The 21,175-nt window shown below is 38.0% G+C and overlaps 4 protein-coding genes across 4 annotated transcripts; 3 read left to right on the forward strand and 1 right to left on the reverse strand.

Annotated features, from left to right (window-relative positions):
- Nucleotides 1-5,873: 5,873 nt before the first annotated feature.
- On the forward strand, nt 5,874-9,572 carry LOC141713716 (acyltransferase-like). The gene is made up of 2 exons (XM_074517275.1): nt 5,874-7,962; nt 8,074-9,572. The coding sequence occupies exon 2, from the start codon at nt 8,216-8,218 to the stop codon at nt 9,419-9,421; it is 1,206 nt and encodes a 401-aa protein (XP_074373376.1). The 5' UTR covers nt 5,874-7,962; nt 8,074-8,215; the 3' UTR covers nt 9,422-9,572.
- A 590-nt stretch (nt 9,573-10,162) lies between these two features.
- Nucleotides 10,163-11,952, forward strand: LOC141713715 (acyltransferase-like). The gene has a single exon (XM_074517274.1). It carries the CDS (start codon nt 10,313-10,315, stop codon nt 11,621-11,623), a length of 1,311 nt encoding a protein of 436 aa, XP_074373375.1. The 5' UTR covers nt 10,163-10,312; the 3' UTR covers nt 11,624-11,952.
- Nucleotides 11,953-12,599: 647 nt separating this feature from the next.
- LOC141713717 (protein WHAT'S THIS FACTOR 9, mitochondrial-like) lies at nt 12,600-14,243 on the forward strand. Its single transcript, XM_074517276.1, has one exon. It carries the CDS (start codon nt 12,797-12,799, stop codon nt 14,090-14,092), a length of 1,296 nt encoding a protein of 431 aa, XP_074373377.1. The 5' UTR covers nt 12,600-12,796; the 3' UTR covers nt 14,093-14,243.
- Nucleotides 14,244-15,246: 1,003 nt separating this feature from the next.
- On the reverse strand, nt 15,247-20,937 carry LOC141713718 (DEAD-box ATP-dependent RNA helicase 37-like). The gene is made up of 7 exons (XM_074517277.1): nt 20,774-20,937; nt 19,687-20,473; nt 19,494-19,577; nt 18,711-18,953; nt 17,254-17,421; nt 16,935-17,048; nt 15,247-15,938 (listed from the first exon to the last, which is right to left on the reverse strand). Exons 2-7 carry the CDS (start codon nt 20,407-20,409, stop codon nt 15,393-15,395), a joined length of 1,878 nt encoding a protein of 625 aa, XP_074373378.1. The 5' UTR covers nt 20,410-20,473; nt 20,774-20,937; the 3' UTR covers nt 15,247-15,392.
- Nucleotides 20,938-21,175: the final 238 nt, after the last annotated feature.

The raw sequence follows: 21,175 nt of genomic DNA on the forward strand, positions 1-21,175 counted from the left end.
AATGTCACTTCAAAACAGAGTTTCAGTTGAAATTTTTGTTTTTAATGAAAAATGGAGTTCCGTGTTTCATTTTATTCCATGTTTCGTTTTCAATTTTATTTTAAAATTGAAAACGCAACTTCAATTTATGTTTAGGAAGTAAAACGCAATCTCAAGATTAGTTTTTCATATTAACCCATTTTGGATTTGCGTTTTTTGTTTTTCTTTTTTCGCATCCTGAGAAAAACTCGGTTAGAAATTGCGTTTTTACGAAAAACTAAGTTTGAAACCCCTATCAATAAACTAAAGATGAGACTGCGTTTTTTACTAAAATAATTTCTGAAATAAAAAACATAGTTTGAAACCACATTTTTAAACAAAAATATAAAACGAAATTACGTTTTTCTAATTTTGAAAAACTTCAACTGAAACACCATTTTGAAGTGACATTAAAGGCGGACAATTTAAAAAGTGACATTCACGACCATTTTATTCGAACAGGGACGTTTGGGCCTTTTTTCCATACAATATCTAGGAGAATCTCTTTTAGACTTACAGCTGGATCAAGCAAGTTTTGTGAATATATTCAGAGTTGAATTGAGAAAGATCTCTAAATAAACACATCACATTTTGGCATTCTGTGGAGGAAGTATGACCACGAGGGGACTGATACTATCCAGATCAAAGACCAGCATCATCAAACCAGCTTCTCCAACTCCAGACAACTTGAAACGATACGATCTTCCTTTACACGATCGCATGACACCGAATATGTATGTTCCAGCTATATTCTTCTATCATAGAGTTATTAACTCTGCAGATGATGAATCTGTTAGAAAATTAGGATTTTAGAGCTTAATTTAATTATGTTCTTGATGTTAATCCTAAAATCTAATGATTGGAAATTGTTCAATGATATTTGAACTTAAATTTTCATGTATGGTTTTAAGAATTTTCTTAATGAAATCCATATGAAATGAGAGATGAAAGTAGCTTGGAAAAGCTTGGAAAATTTGAGAATGTTTGTCCCACATTGAAATAAATAAAGGGGGTTGTGTGCTTTATATGGTATTACCCACATGAGTAGTATACAACTACTAAGATGTGTGATGGTCCATTGTGTTGTTGTGTGCTTCACGCGCACACACACACACGCGCGCCCCGCCCCGCCCCGCACTGCACCGCCCCGCACTGCACCGGACCGGACCGGGTCGAAGGGCGATTTGGGCGAATGTCTCGGCGTCTCGCGTACGCGAGGCGACCTGGGCGAGGATTTTATTTATTTGAGAATTATTTTAATTCGAATTTATTTATCGGTGATTGGATTATTAGGCTGGGTTCTGAAATAGGCTAAGTAGTCTAAATATATTGAACCTGCAAATAATCTGATCTGTAACAAGTTCTGATATAAGAATCAGAACTTAAGAACTGATGAATAAAATCAGAACTTAATAAGTTCTGATATCAGAATCAGAACTTAAGTACTGATGAGTCGAATCAGAACTTAAGTACTGATGAGTCAAATCAGAATTTAACTTAAGTTCTGATAATAATGTGGGTGTTAATGTGAAAAGCTGTTACAAATAATTTAAATTCAAAAGCTGTTCAGTTTTGATTTTTTCATTTATGAATTCAAAATCTGATCAGTTTTGATTTTTTCATTAATGGAGCAGTTTAATTCAGACATTAAGTGTGTGGACAGTTTCATTTTTCCTCTCCTATAAATAGAGGCTAAACTGAATGAATACAACACACTACATTCTTATCTCTTCTCTTCAACCTCTCTGCATTTCTCTCCCATAAGTCCTGAAGTGCTGATATTTTCCGGTGACTGAGGTGCTGGTCGAAGTGGAGGTTTTGTTGCTGCTGTTAACATAAACTCCGAGCTGTTTTATCCTGGTGGAGATATTGCGCACATCCCAAACGCAGCAGGTAGGGGGCAATAATCTCTTCAAGAGCAGCCAGGACTTCGAGCAAGGCCTGGTGACTCAGCTGTGATTATTTTCTTGGCATTTTGTATCTGTAAACCTTTTTTTTTTCAGTCACTGTTGAAAGCTATGGTTTCGGGTACATCTCTCTTTCTCTCTTCGTTATTTCAGTTACTGATTTTGTTTACCTGCATGTTTTGTTTTGTTAACTGTGGTCTTGGCCTAAACTTGTTAAATTCTTTATACACTTGCCTCTATGTTGCTATACTTGTTAGTGAGTTTCTCAACATTCTTGAAGAGATTATTGGTTATATAGAATTTAGCATAATGGTTAACGAAAGTGAGGTTATCGTTGGTGGTGGTAGCAGTTCGGGTGTAACTGCTGGGGCCATTGATTGGACCACCTATAGTTTCCCACAAGCTGTTGAACTAACCGGTTTACCGGAGAAATTCAACGGTGGCATTGGCTTTTCTCGCTGGCAGAAAAGGATGAAGTTGTGGTTGACTATAAAGGGTCTGTGGCCGGTTGTGGAATATGAGAAACCAGTAGTGGATCAAGAGAAGGCTGACACAGTTAAGGCTTTTGCGAAGTGGGCTGAGAAGGATGGAGTGGCTAGGGCGGCCATTCTGGCGGCACTAACAAACACTTTGTTTGATGTCTATTCTTCTGATGCCTACTCTGCAAAACTCTTATGGGAGAAGCTGGACCAGACACATAATACTGACTCACAAGGTCTAGAAAAGTATTCTGTGGCAAGGTTCCTCGAGTTCAAGCTGGTGGACAATAAGTCCATGACTGAGCAGGTGCATGAGTTCGAGATGATAGTGCATGCTTTGAAGGAGTCTGGAATGAATCTCCCGGAGAAGTTCAAGGTGATGAGTGTGATTGAAAAGCTCCCGAAGTCTTGGGAAGAGTTCTCTCTCTCCCTGAAAAGACAGAAAGGAGAGATCACCTGGACCAACCTTATGCTGGACATCTCGGTACAAGAACAACACAAGTCCGAACAGGGACATGTGATGCCAACTGAACACGGTACCTCGAAGGTAAACATAGCAACTGTAGGACAAAAGAGGAAGGCTTTTGCTAAGAAAGCTAATAGTAATAAACCTAAGAGTGACAAGGACAAGGCCAAGAAACCCAAGGCAAACAAACCATGCTGGTCTTGTGGGCAGGTTGGGCACTGGAGTAAGGACTGCCCTACGAAGAAAGCGAAGAAAACCGAGGTAGCACAAGCAAATGTTGTGCTTGGAACCGCAAGTGGGCCTGTAGTGAACATGGTTGTTGGTGAGGCTACGGCTTCTGAAACCAACGTTGACCGGTATGTATCCTACAACCCTGTGATATTTTCTACCTATCTGTCAAATGAATGGTTGATAGATACTGGAGCTAATGTACATATTTGTGCTGATATTAGTTTATTTGTATCTTATCAACAGAGTCATAGCTTGACTGTGAAGATGGGGAATGCTAGTGTTGCTCAAGTACATGGAGTTGGAAACGTGGATCTGAAGTTCCCTTCAGGACGTATTCTATCTCTGACGAGAGTGCATCATGTTCCCAACATGCGTAGAAATATAATAAGTGGAAGCTGTTTAGTTTCTAGTGGTTTTGAAATTTCGTTTAAGTGTAATAAAGTAGTTCTTATTCACACTGGTACATTCTTTGGCAAGGGTTACTTGTCAAATGGTTTATTTGTTATTAATGTGGATCCCGTTTTGGGAAGTTTGAATAATAATGTTATTCCTACTGTTAATTGTATTGAATCCTCAAATATATGGCATGCTAGACTAGGTCATTTAAACTTTGGTGCTCTTAAGAACATGATGAACTTAGAGTTGATTCCAAAATATACCATAGAAAAGAATTCTAAATGTCAAGTATGTGTGTCTGCTAAACAGATAAGGAAACCTTTTCATAACGTTGTTAGGGATTCAGACTTGTTAGATTTAGTACACACTGATATTTGTGAATTTGGTGGTGTGTTGACCAAGGACCAGTTTAGATACTTCATTACTTTTATAGATGATAGTAGTAGATATTGTTATGTTTATTTACTTAGACATAAGGATGAAGCACTTAGTAAATTCATTATATATAAAACTGAAGTAGAAAAACAAACTAGTAAGTTACTTAAAAGATTGAGATCTGATAGAGGTGGTGAGTATACGAGTAATGCTTTTAATGAATTTTGTGCAAACAATGGTATAGTTCATGAAGTTACTCCACCATACACACCTGAGTCTAATGGGGTTGCTGAGCGAAATAACAGAACATTTAAAGATATGATTAATAGTATGCTTATTAACTCTGGGTTGCCTAAATACATGTGGGGAGAGGCTCTAAATACGGCTTGCCATATTTTGAATAGAGTCCCTCTGAAACACATGGATAAAACACCCTTGGAGTTATGGAAAGGCAGGATGACTAGTCTTAAGTATCTTCGTGTGTGGGGGTGCCTTGCTAAGGTGCTTGTTCCTGAACACAAGAGAAAGAAACTAGGTCCAAAGACTGTTGACTGTATATTTCTGGGCTATCTTGAAACCACTACAGCTATGAGATTTTTAGTGTTAAAATCTGACATAGATGGTATAGTGGCAAACACGATAGTTGAATTTCGAGATGCGACATTCTTTGAGGATGTCTACCCTATGAAGACTGGAATACCTGAAACGACTTCTGAGGAAGATCCTACTCACACATCAAGTTCTATTCCTGATCATGTGGAAAAGATGACAAATGTGGGGGCGGAACCTAGTAGTAGCTCTATTCCTAAGGAATTAGAGGAACCAAGGAGGAGTAAGCGTGAAAAAATAGTCAAGGATTTTGGAGGTGAGTTCATCACTTACAATATCGAGGACGAACCTTTAACTTTCCGGCAAGCTATGGATTCTTCTGAGTCAAGGGACTGGAAGGGCGCTGTCAAGAGTGAAATTGACTCTATTGTTTCCAATGGAACATGGGAGTTGGTTGATCTCCCTCCTGGGTGTTCTACTATTGGGTGCAAATGGGTCTTTAAAAGGAAGTTGAATCCTGACGGCTCAATAGATAAGTACAAAGCTAGACTGGTAGCTAAGGGTTTTAAGCAAAAGGAAGGAATTGATTATTTTGATACATACTCTCCGGTTGCAAGAATGGTAACAATCCGAATGCTTATAGCATTGGCTTCAGTCCATGGTCTTATCATTCATCAGATGGATGTAAAGACAGCTTTTCTTCATGGTGAACTTGAGGAAGAGATTTATATGGATCAGCCTGATGGATTTGTTGCATCAGGCAATGAAAGGAAAGTATGTAAGTTAATCAAGTCCATCTATGGCTTGAAACAAGCTCCCAGAGATTGGCATAAAAAGTTTGATGAAACTATATTGCCTTTCAGTTATAAGATTAATGAAAGTGATAAGTGTGTCTACACTAAAGTTAAAGGTAATGAGTGTGTTATCTTGTGCCTATATGTGGATGATATTTTATTGTTTGGAACCAATATTGAGATTATTAACGAGACTAAAGAATTCTTGAAAAGGCATTTTGAAATGAAGGATATGGGTGAGGCAAGTGTGATTCTTGGAATCAAATTGATTCAGTCCACTGAAGGAATAACCTTGACTCAATCTCATTATATAGAGAAATCTATACTTGAGAAATATGGTTATTCACAGTGTAGAATCGCTAGTACACCTTATGATTCGAAAGTTGCCCTTGTCAAGAATACTTCAGGAGTGCCTGTGTCTCAGTTAAGGTATTCTCAGATTATTGGGAGCTTGCAGTATCTTGCTAACTGTACTAGACCAGATATTTCATATTCTGTGTCTAAATTGGCGAGATATACAAGCTGTCCAAACAGAACTCATTGGGATGCTCTTGATAGAGTACTTAGATATCTAAAAGGCACAATGTACCTTAGTTTACACTACAGGAGATTTCCTGGTGTGCTTGAAGGGTACAGTGATGCAAGTTGGATAGCTAAGAAGTCTGGTTCCAATGGAGTGACTGGATACGTGTTCACCTTGGCTGGTGGAGCAATATCCTGGAAGTCAAGCAGACAGACTATTGTTACTCGGTCTACTTTTGAGGCTGAGTTGTGTGCACTTGATGCCACAGGGACGGAGGCTGAATGGTTACATGGACTTATGTCTGCAATACCTGTAGTAAGCAGACCGCTTCCTGCTATTGCTATTCACTGTGATAGTCGAACAACTATCGACAAGATTAGCAGTAAAAAGCATAATGCTAAAACTAAGAGACACATCCAAGTTAGACTCAAGTCTATAAGGGGTTTAGTGACTGATAGGATCATAGCTATAGAGTTCATAGGAACTCAGAATAATATAGCTGATCCTCTTACTAAAGGACTGGAACCTGCAGTGGTCCTTAAGTCAAGGTTGGGGATGGGATTGTCAACCCATCATAATTCATAAACAGTGGGAACCCAATACACATGAGAGGAGATCCCTTGAAGTGTATTCAATGGGTAATAACAAGCTGTAAGGATGAGTTGGTAGTACCTTTGCTACATAGATGATACTATAGTATCTGAGTCTATCCCCTGTAAACCTAGAAGGTACTGACACTGCCAGAAAAGCAAGAGTGTTGAAACTCTGAATGGGATCAAGTCATTTGACGAGATAGAGGCAGTATATCTCTGGAGATGCCCAGCTAAGCGAATGTAATTGTGTGGTCGCAATTAGAGGATAGGGTTAATCCTTGAAGCATTCGACGAACAGGATCGAGACATGACCATTAATGTCTCAAAGCCGTAGATTGGCACCATAACCTTTGACTTGTCGTCGTCTATGGAATATGGTTATACTAAACGGATTAAGATTCAAGGTGAAACATTCCATCTGAGTCCGTTAGCCATTGAAGTAGAGGAATTAGGAGGGTTCAAACCCGGAAGGGTACCGACTCTGAAAAACAAGTCATGATGGGAAATTGATCACATTTCTGTATGGATTTGTGGGGGATTGTTAGAAAATTAGGATTTTAGAGCTTAATTTAATTATGTTCTTGATGTTAATCCTAAAATCTAATGATTGGAAATTGTTCAATGATATTTGAACTTAAATTTTCATGTATGGTTTTAAGAATTTTCTTAATGAAATCCATATGAAATGAGAGATGAAAGTAGCTTGGAAAAGCTTGGAAAATTTGAGAATGTTTGTCCCACATTGAAATAAATAAAGGGGGTTGTGTGCTTTATATGGTATTACCCACATGAGTAGTATACAACTACTAAGATGTGTGATGGTCCATTGTGTTGTTGTGTGCTTCACGCGCACACACACACACGCGCGCCCCGCCCCGCCCCGCACTGCACCGGACCGGACCGGACCGGGTCGAAGGGCGATTTGGGCGAATGTCTCGGCGTCTCGCGTACGCGAGGCGACCTGGGCGAGGATTTTATTTATTTGAGAATTATTTTAATTCGAATTTATTTATCGGTGATTGGATTATTAGGCTGGGTTCTGAAATAGGCTAAGTAGTCTAAATATATTGAACCTGCAAATAATCTGATCTGTAACAAGTTCTGATATAAGAATCAGAACTTAAGAACTGATGAATAAAATCAGAACTTAATAAGTTCTGATATCAGAATCAGAACTTAAGTACTGATGAGTCGAATCAGAACTTAAGTACTGATGAGTCAAATCAGAATTTAACTTAAGTTCTGATAATAATGTGGGTGTTAATGTGAAAAGCTGTTACAAATAATTTAAATTCAAAAGCTGTTCAGTTTTGATTTTTTCATTTATGAATTCAAAATCTGATCAGTTTTGATTTTTTCATTAATGGAGCAGTTTAATTCAGACATTAAGTGTGTGGACAGTTTCATTTTTCCTCTCCTATAAATAGAGGCTAAACTGAATGAATACAACACACTACATTCTTATCTCTTCTCTTCAACCTCTCTGCATTTCTCTCCCATAAGTCCTGAAGTGCTGATATTTTCCGGTGACTGAGGTGCTGGTCGAAGTGGAGGTTTTGTTGCTGCTGTTAACATAAACTCCGAGCTGTTTTATCCTGGTGGAGATATTGCGCACATCCCAAACGCAGCAGGTAGGGGGCAATAATCTCTTCAAGAGCAGCCAGGACTTCGAGCAAGGCCTGGTGACTCAGCTGTGATTATTTTCTTGGCATTTTGTATCTGTAAACCTTTTTTTTTTTCAGTCACTGTTGAAAGCTATGGTTTCGGGTACATCTCTCTTTCTCTCTTCGTTATTTCAGTTACTGATTTTGTTTACCTGCATGTTTTGTTTTGTTAACTGTGGTCTTGGCCTAAACTTGTTAAATTCTTTATACACTTGCCTCTATGTTGCTATACTTGTTAGTGAGTTTCTCAACAGAATCAGTACTGGCAAATGTACTCGAGAACTCTCTGTCACAGACACTATCCAAGTACTACCCTTTTGCTGGAAGGCTAAGTTCATCGGGATCTTATGTCGACTGCAATGACGAAGGTGTTTATTTTTCTGAGGCACGGATTGGATGCAAGTTATATGATGTGGTGAAACGAGCTCCGGTTAAGGAAGACGAAGAAGGTTTAGGTCATCTCTTTCCACCTCACGGTATTTGGGATAAATTATCCGATGATGGTCATTCGAGTCTCATGCTTGTTCAACTAAACCGTTTCACTTGCGGCGGAATAGCAATAGCAGTGAGCCTTTCGCACCGCATTGGAGATGCTCTCACTTTGTTCTCATTCCTAATTTATTGGGCAGCTTTGTCACACCACTTCCCGGATCACCAAAAAGTATTACATCTTCGTCCCTATTTCGTGCCTGAGCTGCTGCTTCAGTCAGATGATGATCTGAATGCCTTTACTGCAAATGCTCCGCTCCCTAAAAAGCATTGGATAACCAAGGAGATGATGTTTCACAACTCAAGTATAGAAAAATTGAAGGCACACATGGAAATCGAAGACAAACTGCGGGGTGTAGGAGAAATAAATTACACAAGAAATGAGGTTGTGAGTGCGCTCATTTACAGGTGTGCAGCAGCAGCAGCAGCAGCAGCATCAGCAGCGGCAGCTACAACGAATCCCGGGGTGTATGCTAAGTCTGTATTGTGCCAGGTAGTGAACATGCGACCTATGATTGATCCGCCTCTGCCACCGACAAGTCTAGGAAATTTTATTAATTACAGTTTCATTCCAACAAGCACCGAGAATGAGACAGACTTAAATTTCCTGGCAGAGCAAATAAGAAAAGGGAAGATGCAGCTTAGAGGAAGTAAAGGTATGGATTTAACTACGACGTTAGCATCTTTTGAGGAGTGCGCGAGAGGTAACAAAAGACTTTATGGTATCAGCAGCCTCTGTAATCTACCGATGTATGAAATGGATTTTGGATGGGGAAAGCCGGTTAAAGCCACAATCGTGGACACGCCCTTGCCTAATTACATTACAATGATGGATACCGCAAACAGGGATGGGATTAAGGCTATTGTTGGTCTGGAAGAGCAAGAGATGACATATTTTCAAGCTAACAAAGAGCTGCTTATTTACGCTTCTTTCTAGTGCATCAGTTCTTTATGCCTCTACATGAATCCTAAAGTTTGTCTTCTTTTCAAGTACATCAGTGCTTTGCTTGAACTGTAAAGATCATGTTCGTATCAATTTAAGTTTGATTATTTGTGTTAAGTGCACATAACTCCAAACAATGCAATCTTTCTTTACACTGGAGATCAAGTTTGCAATTATCTAGTTTGGTTTGACAAGAAACAGGTGGAGAAATAAGCTAATCTACTCCAAGTAGTTGAGCAACAAATAGTTATTGTCTACTCATGACACCACAAGGCCTTAATTTAAACAAGAATCTTTTTCTGAGATGTCATCCTACAATAAAATAATTGTAAGTTTTAGTAGTTCGAGTATTTTTCGTTAGAATAATATAAGATTCTGGAAAGGACCATTATCTAAAACATTGAGATTTTAGAGTAACTGCTTCCTTGACATGGTATCAGAGCGAGCTCAGGTAGGCAGAGGACAAATTTATGCCCCAAAGATGGACACCCGTGATCCACTATTCGACCCATAAATGGGTTTTCGAGTGAGGGGGGAGTGTTAAAATAATATAAGATCCTGGAAAGGGTCATTCTCTAACCCCTTGAGGTTTTAGAGTAACTGGTTCCTTGACATGGTATCAGAGCTCAGGTAGGTAGAGGACAAATTTATGCCCCAAAGATGGATGTCCGTGATCCACTATTCAACCCATAAATGGGCTTTCGAGTGAGGGGGAGTGTTAGAATAATATAAGATCCTGGAAAGGGTCATTCTCTAACACCTTGAGGTTTTAGAGTAACTGGTTCCTCGACATTTATGTCATATACAATAGTTGCATTTCTCAAGTTATAGAACTACATACATTAGTGTTCAGCATAGAGTAAGGCGTTGCAAGAACCAGGAAGCATGGCTACTGTCATCTCAAGATCAATTACCTGCATTAAACCAGCTTCTCCAACTCCAGAAAGCTTCAAACGATACAATCTTCCTTTACATGATCGCCTGATGCCAACTATGTTCATTCCAGCTATATTTTTCTATCCCAGCATTAACAACTCTGCAGATCGTAAATCAACCATTTCAGATCTACTTAAGAACTCTCTATCCGAGACACTGTCCAGGTACTACCTATTTGCTGGAAGGCTAAGGTCCTCCGGATCTTATGTTGACTGTAACGACGAAGGTGTTCAATTTGTTGAGGCACAGATTGGAAGCAAGTTATCCTGTTTTCTCGAAAGAGCTCCTGCCAAGGAGGACGAAGAAGGTCTAGGTAATCTCTTTCCTCCTCGCTCAATCTGGGATACATTATCTGATGATAAGGATTCTAGTCTAATGCGGATTCAACTAAACAATTTTACTTGTGGAGGAATAGCTTTAGCAGTGAGCCTTTCACACCATATGGGTGATGCTCTTACTTTATTCTCGTTCATAACTTACTGGGCAAGTTTGTCACGCCATTCCTGTGATCACCAGAAATTAGTACATATTTGTCCGCATTTTGTGTATGACCTGCTACCCCAGTCACATGTCGATGACTTTGTTACAGCCAATGTTTCGTTTCCTAAAAAGCACTGGATCACTAAGGAGATGGTGTTTCACAACTCAAGCATAGAAAAATTGAAGGCGAACGTTGAATTTGAAGACAAACTACAGGGTGAAGTTGAACAAAATTACACAAGAAACGAGCTTTTGACTGCACTCCTTTATAGGTGTGCAGTGGCTGCAGCAGCTAAATCAAATTCCGGGGTATATAAAAAGTCTTTTTTGTGCCAGGCAGTAAACATGCGTCCTATGCTTGATCCACCGCTACCACTGACAAGTCTTGGTAATTTCATTTCTTTTAATCCCGTTCCAACAAGCACGGAGAATGAGACAGAGTTGAATTTGTTGGTGAAGCGATTAAGAAAAGGGAAGATGCAGCTTAGAGGAAGTAAAGGTATGGATGAGCATATAGCTGGACCAATTCTGGAGAAGTACGTAAAGAGTAACCACGTGTACTATGGTTTTACCAGCTTCTGCAATTTCCCGGTATATGAAATGGATTTTGGATGGGGAAGGCCTGTTAGAGCCACAGTTGTAGACATGCCGGTGGTGAATAGCATCATTATGATGGACACTCTGAGCGGAGATGGTATCAAGGCCATCGTAGGTTTGGAAGAGAAAGAGATGGAAATTTTTGAAACTGACAAAGAGCTGCTTACCTACGGTTCGTTTTAAATTGATACAAGCAAAATTTAATGAGAGCATTCAGATACCTGATACATGGATGATATGTTATGTCAATTGTTGATATGTTTAGTGCCAACAAGCTTGAAATTTGTCTTGCACTTGAGTACTGTGTCTGTGTGTGTTTTTATTCAGGAAAGATCTTATTTTCTCGCATCATTTGTAAGTTTAAGCATTCAACTATTGGATTCTTACTCTCTCTTGTCTTTTCCATATTGTTTTGCATGATTTAGAATATGTTAAATTATATGATTATTCAATGATTTCGCCCTTTATGAGATAAATGAAACCTATGAATGAAGGTATATTGTTGGACTAGTTTTACTTCCTGCAACAGTCTCCTGGTCTGGTTTTAAGGTCTGTCAAGAATTCATGGGTTGTTCCACTTCCAATCTTTATGCGCCATGCTCAAGTCAAGTCATTTTCGCGGAAACTTAACATTAAACAACTCTCACTTGGTACTACTTGGTAGTGACTGTTACATAATTTTACAAGAACTTGAGTTAGCTGAGATGGTGTGTAAATGATAGAGCTACTAAATATTGAAAAAACCCTCTTCATATGAAATGCAACCTAACTGTCTTAAGTTTCTTCCTACAGTATATATTATATGACAGAAGATACTTATATATACTGAAGACAAACTTCTTGTGAATTTTGCAGTTGCAAATAGTTGATGTTTGCAGTTCTTTGTGTTGTTCAAAATATTCCTTAGAAGGTTCTTGGAAAAAAATATATGAAAGAATTGATATTAAAAGAAGAAGAAAGTAAATAAAATTGAAAGAAATAAAATGAATGTAGTACCATGGCCTCATTTGATTCATCGTTAATAAGTCCGGTTGACAATAATTTCGATTGACGATAATTGGAATCTCAATTCCATGTTTTAGGATTTGGATTAGTAATCCCGGCATATGAAACATAAAAAAACCTCATTTTCTCGAGGCGGATAAATCAATACGCTTTTCATTCCTTAGGATTCGATATCATTCCCATTCCGATTTCCAAACACCCCCTATATAGGTCAGGAGTTCACTTTTCTATTATTAACATATTTTGGTTAAAACACACTTTCAGCAGGGACAGAACAAAACACACTGATCAGTACAATAACCCCAAAAGCTGATAGATAGATACAAGATACTTACACAAATACTTTAGAAGATGAACTGGGGAAGCAGAAAAGCATTATTACTTGTGAAACTCAACTCAACTGCAACACACATCCAGTGCAGAACCCTAGTTAAAGTCCGTCTCAAATGGGCCAAAAACAAGACTTTAGACAACATAATCGAGACACATACTCATCTCAAAGCTGCGTATCTGCTCAAACACACTATTGTTCGTTCTTCTGCTGGTTTTATTACCTCTAAATCAATCTCTGATTCGCATAAAGTTCTTGGCCTTACAATCCCAACTCTTCGTTTTATCCGTCGTTACCCTACTCTTTTTCAAGAATTTAATCACTCTAAGTACCCTTCTTTGCCTTGTTTTCGCCTTACGGAGATTGCGAAAAATTTACATGATCAAGAATTGAAAATCTTGGAGGCCCGTGAGCCTGATTTGGTGGAAAGGCTTTGTAAAGTTTTGATGATGACAAGAAACAAGATTGTGCCTTTTGAGTCACTTTATCCTTTGAAATGGGATTTGGGCTTGCCTGATGATTTCGATAGGACTTTGATTTTTAAGTATTCGGATTATTTTCGGGTTGTTAAGGATAAAAATGGGGTTTCTTGTTTGGAATTATTGAAATGGAATGATGATTTTGCTGTTTCTGTTTTGCAAAAAAAGTATGAGAAAGTGGAGTGTGGTGAGAAAGAGTTTAGTAAGTTTAGGAGAGGGCAATCTTCGATGGCGTTTTCGCTTAGGTTTCCAAAGGGCTATGGTGGTCAGAAGAAGGTTAAAGCTTGGATGGAAGAGTTTCAGAAATTGCCTTATGTTTCCCCTTATGAAGATTCAACTAGCATTGATATGAATAGTGATCTAATGGAGAAGAGAATTGTTGGTTTACTACACGAGTTCTTGAGCTTGACTGAACACAAGATGACGAAAAGGAATTACTTAGGAAGCTTGAGGAGTGAACTGAATCTTCCGGAAAGATTTACAAGGATTTATACTAGATATCCCGGAATTTTTTACCTGTCAATGAAGTGTAAGACGACGACTGTTGCAGTGAGAGAAGGGTATCGTCGTGGTAAATTAGCTGAGCCTAGTCCGCTTGCTGAGTTAAGGGGGAAATTTTATCATGCAATGAGGACTGGATTGATGTATCAGAATAAAGGTTTGAATATGTTACCTCAACTTGCTGGTTTATCCAGTAGTGATTGTGGAGAAGCTAATGGCAATGAAGGAGAAAAGGATGAAACAACAAGGAAAGACCGCAGTGCTGATGCTTGTTCGGATTCGGAAGAAGAGTTTGATGGTGATATTTTTGATGTATTTGGTAATGGTAATCTGTAGAATTGGAGAGTTTCATGATATAAGTTACTAGCTTTTTATTTCATAAAGTCAAGTGAAATTGAGGTAAATTTATCTGTTTTTCTTCTTTAGAAACTGATCTTGGAATTGCTAAGAATGTATGCTTTGGTAAATTCGGTTATAAATTTGAGTGTTCTGCACATATGACTATGGCCTGCCAGTGGCTTAGCAAAATTCAGTGGGGAAAAATCGAAAGAAAGATATACACTGCTAGTCTCTTTCTAACAAGGTCTCCCTTGTAACAAAAAGACGGAATTTCAGGGGAAGAACCTCAGTCAGACAGTTGTCTGTGTGAAGTCTCGGGGTGATCACGGTGCAGATGATGCGGTTTTATCCTCAAACCGTAAACCAATCAGCACATGCAATTTGGTCAAATTTTCAAACCGCACCACACACCTCAAAAATTGCTTAAATCGCATCACGAAAATACGGTGCGGTGTGATGCGGTTTGTGCGATTTATATATTTTAAAAATAATAATAATAATATACAAATTTAATAAAAAATTAGTTAGTACGAAGGCTAAAAGTAATGTATTTGATTAACAATAAAAACATTTCGGTAATTTGTAATATTTAATATAATATAAAATTATATTAAACAAGAAATGAACTTATTTACATAAATAAATAAATATATGACATCAGGATGCGCTGCGGTGTTGTTTGAACATAGCGGTGCTGTTTGAACCATAATGTTAAAACGTCAAATATTAAACCGCACTGCACCATGCGGTTTATCAAAAATCCACACATGCCGTTTATCAAAAATTCACAGAGCAACTGCACTAAAAAAACTGTATTTTGCGATGTGGTGTGGGCAATTTTTACGATTTGTGCGGTTCGATGATCATCCCCTGTGAAAATCCTGCAGCCTGCCTTCACAAAACTAAAACTTGAAAAGATTTCTGGTCATGATTTAGAAAATGTCAGAATGTGTTTGCAATAGTTCTGTAATTTAATGCGGTGTTAGGTCATGAAATCCACTTGCAGCCTTTGTTGTCAATTTGTCACTGTTCTATAGTTCGAATTATCAGAATACTTGACAAAGACTTCAGCAAGATCCTGGTTACCGAGCAGATGTTCCATTCCAAATTATAAGATCAAATTTCAAATTCCCAATGCAAAATCCAATTCAAATAGATAATGAACTTTTAATCTTCTTCAATACATGACTGTTATGAGGATTATGTAAACTCTGTAAAACGTACTAATGTTTAAAAAATGGATCCTATCAAAATTTTGGGATCCCAGGTAGCTCTATCAATATATCATGTCCAGGACTCACTCGTCCCATGCACTGTTTGCTCCAGGTCCTGGACCATATCCACCGCTGTTAGCTCCAGGTCCGGAACCATATCCTCCACCATAATTTTTGCTGTATCTTCCACCAGTGTTTCCTCCATAGGAATCCGAAGCACTGCCTCTACCACTATTATTGTAAGTATCCCTTCTGAAGTCATGACCCCCAAATCTCCCTCCCCCATATCGTCCACCCCCGGGTCGTCTGTTCTTACTGCCACCATAAAAAGCTCTGCTAGCATAATGAGTAAGCCAAGTAGGTACTTCCTGTTTAGCTTCTTGCATCAGATCAGACAGCGATTTTGCTAATGACATATTGCTCTCATTAAAAAAAGCTGTCGCCAATCCTGTCTTTCCAGCTCGCCCTGTCCTTCCTATCCGGTGGACATAATCGTCAATGTCTTTTGGGATATCGAAATTGACCACATGAGAAACATCTGGAATGTCAAGACCTCGTGCTGCTACATCTGTTGCTACCAAGATTGGTGTGTTCCCACTCTTAAACGATCTCAACGCATATTCTCTCTCCTGCACATACCCAACCAAAAAAATCTAGTGATGTCTGCATTTACCATTAATATTCAAGGAAAGAAAACAAGATAAATGAAACTACCACATATCCAATGCGTGAACTATTTTGCATGAATTGTGTTTATGCAAACTGCAGTAAACACGCTCTACATAATTGCTAAAACTTAGTCAGATATACTGGTGCTGAGGGCGGAGAGGAGCATGGGGGATAATAGAACATGTGGATCATGTCAACTTCCATTGAGAGAGAAAAAGTATGTCACTCCTTATATCTCTTATCCATCAATAAATATCTTTTTATGAATTAAACATTGTTCTTTAGTTATACCCTCGGCTCCCAATCCATAATTTTTTAATGTGGTAACCAGACTATCATTTCCTAAAATTTCCAAGAAACTCAGTAGTAACAAATTAAGTACAAATACTACCGAATAACAATGTCAATTTGTGAACAGTGGTATTTTGTTAGTTTCTCTTCGCTTACAACCAAGATAACTTTACAAGGGACAAAGCATGGGACATCTAACCAAAATTGTCTTCAATTATGACAATATTAAAACAAGTCGGCCAAAAAAGTATCACAAGGAAAACAGGGAGAGAATGTACTTTTAAACAACTTGATCTAGATATGATTTGCAATAAAGAACATCAACCATTATGCAGAAAGACAAGTAGGCATGAACAAACCAATATGGGGCCATCGAGTAGCAGGGGGACTATTGACACATACCATGTGACCAATCATGAAACTCGATGACACGTCACATTTAGGTAACTGTATACCTATATATACTCCTACCATAACTTGAGAGTGACCTCTCTGACATAATTAGGATTTTCTGACAACATACTTTTGATCCTCTTTCTCCATCTCCAGGCACTTCCTTTCAAATTCCTTTCTCAACTAATTTCCTTCTTTAAATATTAAACTCTGAATGTTGTAACCCGAACAACTGCAAGTGAAAGATAAATCTCGAAAGACTCATGAATTACCTGTTGAGTTCTATCTCCATGTATAGCTGTTGCAGGAAACCCGTTACGGCACAACCAGTGTTCAAGAGAATCTGCTCCCTTCTTCGTCTCCACAAACACCAATGTTAGTGGTTGCTGCAAAAGTAAATAACAGACAAATAAATTACCCATTTGACGCAAAGAACAGATCAACTCGGGCTGATATCTCTACAATAATGGTTCACGCTTACATTTCCAAAATTATTGCATCAAGTAGCAGTATAAAGTTAAATTGATAGAGCCAACTCTATACCAATTCTCAACTTATTGAACTATCTATGAGACTATGACATAAACACACCTTTCCATGAGTTCCATCATCTTTTTGTGCATGGAGGAGGTCCATGAGGTAACTTCTCTTGTCAGTCTCTTGAACAAACTCTACTCTTTGAACAATCAGATCTGTACTTGAACCAACTCTCCCAACAGTCAGGAATATGTAGTTCAAAAGAAAATCCGATGCCAATCTCTGCACGAGTGCCAAGAAATTTGAACATATTAATAAATACATACAATGAAAGAAGTCAATATCTAGGCTCTAGCATATATCTACTCCCTAGTTAGCTTTTCAGAACATTACCAGCCTAAACAACAATTCAAAGTAGTGCTTATCACAATAATAGCAACAGGGATACATAAGCAGCAATCATGATTATTGACTTGTGGTGAGGAATACAGATTTTCTACCTAAAAGTTCAGTGGTTTAACACTACAGATAATGTTGATTTTCCGATCAACATTAAAAGAATCGAGGCAGTGCCAAATATTTAAAGAAATTTGGCATAATTTAATTAATTATAGAATTTTACAATGCTATATATATTAGATAAATAAATAAATAAATATATATATATTATATATTTATATATATGATCGAATCCTTTTGTGCGTCACATGTGCGCTTGCACACACGTACAGTAGGCGCAGATTCTCATGGTTGCACAAATTATATCCTACTAGCTTAAAACCGGATTTTTTTATATATTATATTTCTTGTTATATATTTTAATTACTTCTATATTACTGCCTTTTTAGTAACTGTTTTAATTTAAATTCAATATATATAAGTCATATTAATTAGCTTCCGTAATAAAATTGGTTTTAAAAAAAAAATTATTGGTTAAAATCGTGTCTTCGTGAGATTATACTATTAATAATAGTAATAATTATAGTTTAACCAGTGGCATGTATTCTTTAGAACTAATAATATAATTTCTTAAGAAGAAGTAGTAGATCAATTAAATAAAGAGGAGAAATAAATAACCCCGAGGGAGCTCAATCTCACCCATTAACTTCCTTTAAGCAATTGACCAGCAGCAGATAAAATGATTTTAGCCATTAAATTGGCATTCAGAATTTGGTCAAGATCTGCTAATTTGACATCGACCATGCCTGAGCAAATCTTGCCACTACCTAGCAATTCTTTGGCAGAGCACAGCAGATGCTGCTTAATATATGCTTCCTATACACTGACCTCTGTAACAGTCCTACTCTCAACAAGAAAAAACAATAAGGAACCAAACCTGAGTAAACAATATCCTCTTATCAAAGCCTTCAAATGCCTTTCTTATGTTTAATGTTCAACACATACATCACCCCTCACATAGTGGTGGAAATTTATTCTAGTCCAAGTAGATTGGTAGAATTACAATATGGAAGACACGCCTTCTAATAATTTATATGCACCTTAAAAGCTTCGAAAAAATTAGAGCGTTGCAGCCAATCAAAGTTGACATACTATGAAGGGAATCAGCAAACCTGGATCTCTTTCGGGAAGGTGGCACTAAACAGCATAGTCTGTCTTTCACCGGGCGGAGGCATGCCCATTTGTTGAACAATCTTTCTAATTTGAGGTTCAAATCCCATATCCAGCATGCGATCAGCCTCATCGAGAGCTAAATATCTAATCATTTCCAATGAGACCTTTGCCCTCTCAAGCAAATCAACTAGCCTCCCTGGGGTTGCCACAAGAATATCAACTCCTCTTTCAAGTTCTCTTAACTGCAGGAAGCACATAACAAGAAAACGATAGGTTGATGATACTAAGGCTTTCAAAAAGACACGGCTCTTAAAGGGAAGTTAATTAACTGTTTAAAAGAACTACAATAATAACATAAATTCAAGTAAATAATATCTGCATTAAAATATATACTCATTGCTTGAAATTCCACTTTTCACTTTACACTCAAAAGTTTCACAATCAGTTCTGTAGGAAGCTTTCAGTTTTGTAAAAGATGTAATAATACCTTATAGTTACTTTAAGCTAAAGTTTAAACACACGATCTCAGCTCATAGTTCATGTGTGCTGTAACCGTATCATAAGATTTGATATTTACGTAAAACATTAAGAAAAATGAAATATTGCACAACCTAGTGCTCTTCTAAACCCCATCTAGGTGTCGCCTACTAGGTTCGACTGTTAAAAGATTTTTCATGTGCCTAGCACTACATCTTTATAAAATTTGGACTAGGGTTGAAAGACAGAAAAAAAAATATTGTCCTTGCATGGGTACATATTGAATTCAAATAAAATAATGATACCTGTTGATTAATAGGTGCTCCACCATAAACAACCACTACTCTAACACCTGTTTGATAAGAGAATTTCTTTGCTTCATCATTAATCTGCATGTGAAGAGGCAACAGAGTGACAGTTGTTTCTTATTAAAAAGGAGAAGTTAATATGGTCGGAAATGTAAACTGACCGATTACTTATTGTGGTTCATGTACTGACCTGAATTGCAAGCTCCCTTGTCGGGGAAAGAATGAGAGCTAGTGGAAACACTGTACGGGTCCCTCGTGGTCTCTGGGCAATATTCCCCCTCATAATTCCACTAATTATGGGGAAGCAAAAAGCAGCTGTCTTGCCAGACCCAGTTTGAGCACAAGCCATCAAATCCCGTCCTGCTAGGGAAATGGGGATTGTGTACCTCTGCACAGGAGTAGGCCTGACATATTTGCACCTTTGAATATTCAAATTCAGAGCCTGACCCAAATCAATCTCTGCAAATGTATTGACAGGAGGCGGCACATTATTCCCTTGAGTCTCTACTGGGATATCCTCGTAAGCATCAAAATTAATACCACTATTTTGATGTTCACTGAATGCCTTCTCAGCATCAACATTAACATCATCATTACCAAAAGGATTCACTTCCCTTTCTCTCCCACCCCTGTTGCCCCATCCACCCCCACCCCTGCTGCTGGTGTTGATTTGGCGGCCATAGTCAGGTCTCTGACCAACCCCACCCGCACCATAACCAACACCAGTATTACCTGATGGTGGGCCAGTGAAAGACGGAGCGGATGGCTCTGCAGCGACTGGCCTATTGCGTAGATGAGGCGGAACATAGGCGGATTTGACAGGAGCTAAAGGTACACTAGTTACATTACTATCAGAAGACCCGGAAGCTGCAGTCTCTTCAGCAACAGCATCTGCCCATGAAGATTTCATCATCGAACTTACCAACTTAAAGAAATCCCTAAATTCCTAGCTTGTCTATAATCGAGAAACTAAACCCCTGATCAATGCACAAAATAAACATAAAATACATATCAATTGTCAATGAATAGTTAACTGATAAGCATAAAATTTACAAAAGAAACACAACATCCTAAACACACGAAAATATATTCTGAAGCTTCTCATAACAAAAAGAACCAAAAAAGTGTCAGGATCCCATTTACAATAAAATCGAAAACACGAATACGAAAGTACACAGCACGATGTGAACCTACTAATCAAAGATTAGAAACAGATACATACATAAGTATAAAGAAAAAGGATATAAAGAAAGAGAAAGGGGGCAAAAAGATCTAACCTTTAGCGAGCAAAGAGTGTAAAATTAAGAATCTGAGAAGAAGCTCAACAAGCAAGAAACAAGACGAAGCTGAAGTAGTACAAGTACAAACCCTAACAACAATTACTGAGATTTCGGAACTAATAGATTTTTGTCTGCCTCGGCTCCTTGTAATAATTCTTTTTTTGCTTTTTTATTTTAATTGTAGGTAATTAATGAAAAACAATATTCAGATGTCTGACTGTCTTCTTATAACAAATTTTACATTTTTTTTTATCATACTAACCCGCAGCCGCAATAACTTGCAAATCATGTGAATCAAGATAAAGAGCATAATCATAAATTCTCCTCTAGTAGATTCGAACATATTTTAACAAAGTGAGCCAACCTTGCGGACAAATTTTACATTTTTTATATCATGAC

Source organism: Apium graveolens, chromosome 3 (assembly GCF_009905375.1).
Source record: "Apium graveolens cultivar Ventura chromosome 3, ASM990537v1, whole genome shotgun sequence".
NCBI lineage: Eukaryota > Viridiplantae > Streptophyta > Magnoliopsida > Apiales > Apiaceae > Apium > Apium graveolens.